The 5,112-nt window shown below is 39.5% G+C and overlaps 1 protein-coding gene across 1 annotated transcript in view; it reads left to right on the forward strand.

Moving 5' to 3' along the window:
• Positions 1-4,847, forward strand: part of parp12b (poly (ADP-ribose) polymerase family, member 12b) — a gene marked incomplete at its 5' end in the record, with an annotated part of 6,060 nt that extends 1,213 nt beyond the window's left edge. The window contains 6 exon segments of the mRNA XM_035675370.1: positions 934-1,195; positions 1,283-1,372; positions 2,040-2,166; positions 2,251-2,419; positions 2,540-2,660; positions 3,637-4,847. Of these exon segments, the coding sequence (XP_035531263.1) occupies positions 934-1,195; positions 1,283-1,372; positions 2,040-2,166; positions 2,251-2,419; positions 2,540-2,660; positions 3,637-3,737 (870 nt within the window).
• Positions 4,848-5,112: the final 265 nt, after the last annotated feature.

Raw genomic sequence — 5,112 nt, forward strand, 5'->3', positions numbered from 1 at the left:
GAGACACACCTGAGATACACCTGAAATACACCTGAAATACACCTGAGACACACCTGATGCTCAGGTGGTTGTATGAGGAGCCTGACTGATACAAAACTCTAATTTCATTATCTTGTTTGTTTATGTAAACAAATATTAGATTTTTGATGTTATGTTTTCGGGCCATATTTATGTTGTTTGTTTACTCTGTAAACATGTTTGTTGTTCTGTTTGTGTGTTTTCTCTCATTCTCTCGTCCGGAGAGGTCTGGACCAGAGTAGCTTCTGTCCTGGTTTCAGTGGACGAGGATCCGTCACTCTGATTGGACGATACAGTGACTCAGGTGTTATTAATGCAGTAAAAACCCAAAGAGAAGAACAGAAGCCTGAAGAACCTCAAACAGAACCAGAGGTTTTAAAACAAGAAGCAAAGTAAAGAAAATAAAATAATAAAAGAACAAAAAGAACAAAAAAATAAAAAATCTAAAAGAGTCCAGAGAGGTAAAACAGGTTCCTTTATATCAAAGAAAGAAAATATGTTTTCTTTTAATGAGCCAACATCTAAAATTAAATTAATCTTTATCACTTTCCGATAATTACAAAATTCATAGCTAATGATTATGAGAATACTACCTGTCTTCACTTGTCCTATCAAAATAAAGGCATAAAAGGAAAAAAAAATTTTTTTTTAAAAGCGACAAAAAAAATTTACGTCATAATTATGAAAAACAATTACGAGGCGTCTCTGAAATCACATAATTATAACATTCATACGTAATAATTAATAATAAATATATAATGAGAGAATAACTAATAAAGATCTTAATAAATAATGAGATGTTAACTCATTAATACAAGAAAACATTTCTTTGAGTTTTCCTCGTTTTCATTGGTCGGTCCGTCGGGTGTTTGGCTCCTCACAGGTGTAACGTGTCAGTATTTCCCGTCCTCTCAGGTGTGTTCGCACTATAACCGAGGATCTGGTCCTTACGGCAGCTGCACCTTCCAAGAGAGCTGCACCAAAGTTCACCTGTGCCAGCACTTCGTTCAGGGCGACTGCATGTTCGGGCTCAAGTGCAAGCGGCAGCACGCCATCGATCAGCACGGCCGCCGCATGTTGGAGGAGAGAGGGCTGAGCGGAGACATCATCCGGGAGCTGCCCTTCATGTACAGGAACATCCACCACCTCGCCGCCGCCGCCGCCTCGACCTCCACAGGTGACAGAACACACCTGTATGGACAGATGTTTCTCCTCCATCGATCTCCAGCTCGTGTTGATGTTTGTTTGTTTGTGTTTCTGTCAGAGAATTTAACAGATTCTTCGTGGACGCCTCAGACGGACGACAGGAACGACATCTGCCTGCACTTCATCCGAAACAGCTGCAAGTTCCAGAGTGAGTTCATGTTCATGTTCAACTTCATCTTCATCTTCATCTTCATCACACTGATTCACTGAGAGGAAACATGCCCCTGCAGTTTCCTTTAAACTCTGCAAGATGGCAGCAAAGTATCAGTTTAAACTCTCCGAGTGAATCAAGTTCAAACAAAACAAAACTGTTTAATATGTTGATTTCCTGTAAACTAACTGGAAAAACGGCAGACTATTAGAGTCAGTACACAGCATACACCGACCTGTGGAGTAATGTTTTGTTTTTTTTTACTTGTCAATCAAAGAGTTCTGAAACATAAACTGCCAAAAATGTGTCTTATTTTGAAAATTCTGTATAGGTACATTTTTTTTCATACAAGCTCTGTCTCTTTCTCTCTCTAATTCTGATTTATTCTTCTAAACTGATTTTTTCTAAACATACATTATTTTTTATTCTAACTCGATTTAATTTTTGTCTAAATAAATAGATTTTTCTTCTAAAGAGATTAAAATAATTACTATCTTTGGCCGATTGTATCATTACAAAAAACACATTTCACACATGCAGTTTTCATATACACATTTAATTTTGTGTTTCTGTAACCTTTAAAGGTCTGTAGGATTTAGTGCCATCTAACGGTGTAGCTTCATTTCACACTTCACATTTTAAGTTCTCGTCTCTTTGTGTGTAGACGAGTGCCGCCGCGTTCACTTCCACCTGCCCTACAAGTGGGAGGTGTTTGATGGCATCACCTGGACGAACCTGCAGTACATCGAGGACATCGAGCGGGATTTCTGTGACCCGTCTAAGACCCAGAGGTCAGAGGTCACGTCTCACCGTTGTGCAGGTTTGAAGATGATCTGCTGTAGGCGAGGCGCCGACTGACACTTTTCTGTTTTCAGCTGCAGCAATCACCCCGTCGACTTCCAAACAATGAGGCAGGGGTTGCAGCCCGTTCGCCGTCTCTCCACGGTTTCCTCGGTAACAAAGCCGCCTCACTACACCCTGACAACGCAGTGGCTGTGGTACTACAAGGGGGACCAAGGGAACTGGGTGGAGTACGGACTGCCGGTGAGTCAGTTTTAACCTAAAGGATTAAATGTCTTTCGACCTCTAAATCAAATCAGTGCTGACTGGGATCATAAGATTAGCATCTTAGCGACTATGCTAACCCATCTCTGCCTTCCTCAGGATGAAAAGCAGCGCAGCACATCAGTGACATCGCGGATGCTGGAGGAGGTGTTTCTGTCAAACAGAACAGCAGACGTCAAAGTGGTGAAAGGCCAAAGACAATACGTCATCAGCTTCAAAGGTACTTCTTCCTGTCACCTCCTATCAGTGGTTTACGAGTCTTAAGAAAATTCAGAGTCAACTTCCAAGTCAAATCCTGGGTGAGCACAATTAAGTCCCAAGTCACACCCTTAGACAGATCCTAGACAAGTACAAAGTCAAGTCAAGAAAGTTAAGTCTTACGTCACGTGCCAAGTTAAAGGCAGACAGGTAAGACTTAAATCCAGTGAAAGGTAAGTCTCAAGACAAGTAAGCCGAAGTCACTTACTAAGTCAAGTCCCAAATCAAGATTGGCAATCCCTAAATTAGACAGGAAGGTCCCAACATCAAGTCCCTTCAAATTCATATCCTGGGAAAGCACAAGTAAGTCGCAAGTTACATCCTTAGTCAAGTCCAAACACAATCATAATTGGCAATCCCCAATTTAGACAGGAATGTCCCAAATTGAAGTCCCAATTCAGGTCCAGTGTCAAGACTAGTTCCTAAGACAAATTCCAAAGCAAGACAGGTAAGTCCCATTAGATGTTTCAAGTATGAACAGGAACGTCCCAAAGTAAAGTCACAAATCAAGTTGCAAGACATAACAGTTACGTCTCAAGTCGAGTGAGTTTGTTTCTTTCAGTAGTAGGATCCTTGTTAGCACCAGCACTGGTTGGGTTCAGATCCAAATCACTTCCTCAGTCAGGTCCCGAATCAAAATGGGCAATCCCCAAGTTAAAACAGGAAGGTTGCAAAGTCAAGTCGAACTGGATCCAAAATCTAGTCCCAAAACAAGTTCCAAGTCCATCTGGTAAGTCTGGAATCAAGACAGTAAAATCCCAAGTCATGACCAACAAGTCCCAGGTCCAGATTTGTGAGTCCTAAACAAGTTGCTGTGTGTTGTTTTTATTTCTTTTATACAAACTTGAAAACATCTCTGAGCTGAATGTTTTGCATGTCGCTGTTTTTTGTTGAATAAACTGTGGAGACCCTCTTATTCAATGTCTTCTTCATTGCAGACATGTACCAGAGGAACCCCAAACACAACACCAAGAGACGAGTTCGTCGTCGTCCACGCTTTGTCTCCGTGGCCGAGGTGGAGCGACAGGCAGTTCAGTAGAGAAACCACAACCTGATGTGGTCTCTACAGACTGGACCTGAATAAGTGCCTTCTCTTGGTTTAAAACATCTGGAACTGTCACTTCTTGGTTTCCGTCAGTTTCCCTACTTTACTGTAGCTATTCCTGAATGGACGAGTCTGTTACTATTGATTTTGATGGATTTTAGCATTAGCGGTGTGTCAGTCCACCACTATCTCAACAATTATTGGATGGATTGTCATGAATTCTGGTTCAGGTGGACCTCAGGAGATGAATCCTGATGCCAACAACAAGATACTCCTTAAACTTACCACCAAATTCTCATTATGCTAACATTATCATCTGCTGTTAGCTAATATTGGCTATCATTAATGATCGGATTCAACAGGAGAACATGCTAACTGTTTTTATTTTAAGGGAACAGTGCACATGAATGCACAAACACAAAATCTGTTACCATAATGCAAACTTTAGCTAGACTGAAAGTTAAAGACGTCACTTCTTGTTAAGCTTCTGTAAATGCAGTCTTTAATTTTGTTTTTCTGTTTTTGTTAAAAAATTAAGCTTGTTTCTGGATTTTAATTCAGACAATCTTTCAAAATGACAAGTTCAGTGCTTTTAGACAACAAAACCTTTTTCATTTAAACTATCATTAGCTTTTTTTTTAGCATATAAACAAACTACATGTTAACCTCGGAGGGCCGCTGGACTCACGAGAATCAAACTATGCACTTGTGTTGCAGCTTGAAGATTTCACACGTCAAACTTTAAAAAACATATACTCTGTTTTTTGTTGTTTGTGTAAAAGTAGCCGCTTTTAGCAGCCAAAAGTGGGCGTGGCCATTCAAACAATGACATATATACGTTGCACACAGATCTCTGAGCGTCTGTTACATGTTTCTCTGTGATAAAACAGAAATACTTGCACTGGGTTTTAAATTGTATCTGGGACATTTTTTATATCTGTAAAAGTTATGTATTTTAATAGTTATTTTTTGACTTCATGTTGTTCAATGACTCTTCAGCTCAGTTATTCAGTTTGGTTTGTTTTCAGTAAAGTTTTATATCTGTGTTAAGACTTCTTCTCTTCACATCGATTTCACTCCTGCAATAAAAATCAAATGCGAATGAAATGTTCTTTGTTATTTTGGAAAAGATTCTCAACAATTAACATGCAAATAAACTTAACAGCAGCTTATAGCTAATGAGACTCCAGACTATTAGCCACTGCTATCAAGCTACTGCTATCATATATGTACAGTAGGACAATGTTAGAATCACTTTAGATCAGTTATAGAAAATATATTTATTTAAGAAGAAATTGTTGCAGGAAGTGTGAAAATCGGAGAGTAGTGTGTGAAGACATTTTTGAGGGGGAAATAAACTTTTTTTCGT

Source organism: Morone saxatilis, unplaced genomic scaffold, assembly GCF_004916995.1.
Source record: "Morone saxatilis isolate NCDOM2014 unplaced genomic scaffold, NCSU_SB_2.0 Contig10, whole genome shotgun sequence".
NCBI classification, from domain to species: domain Eukaryota; kingdom Metazoa; phylum Chordata; class Actinopteri; family Moronidae; genus Morone; species Morone saxatilis.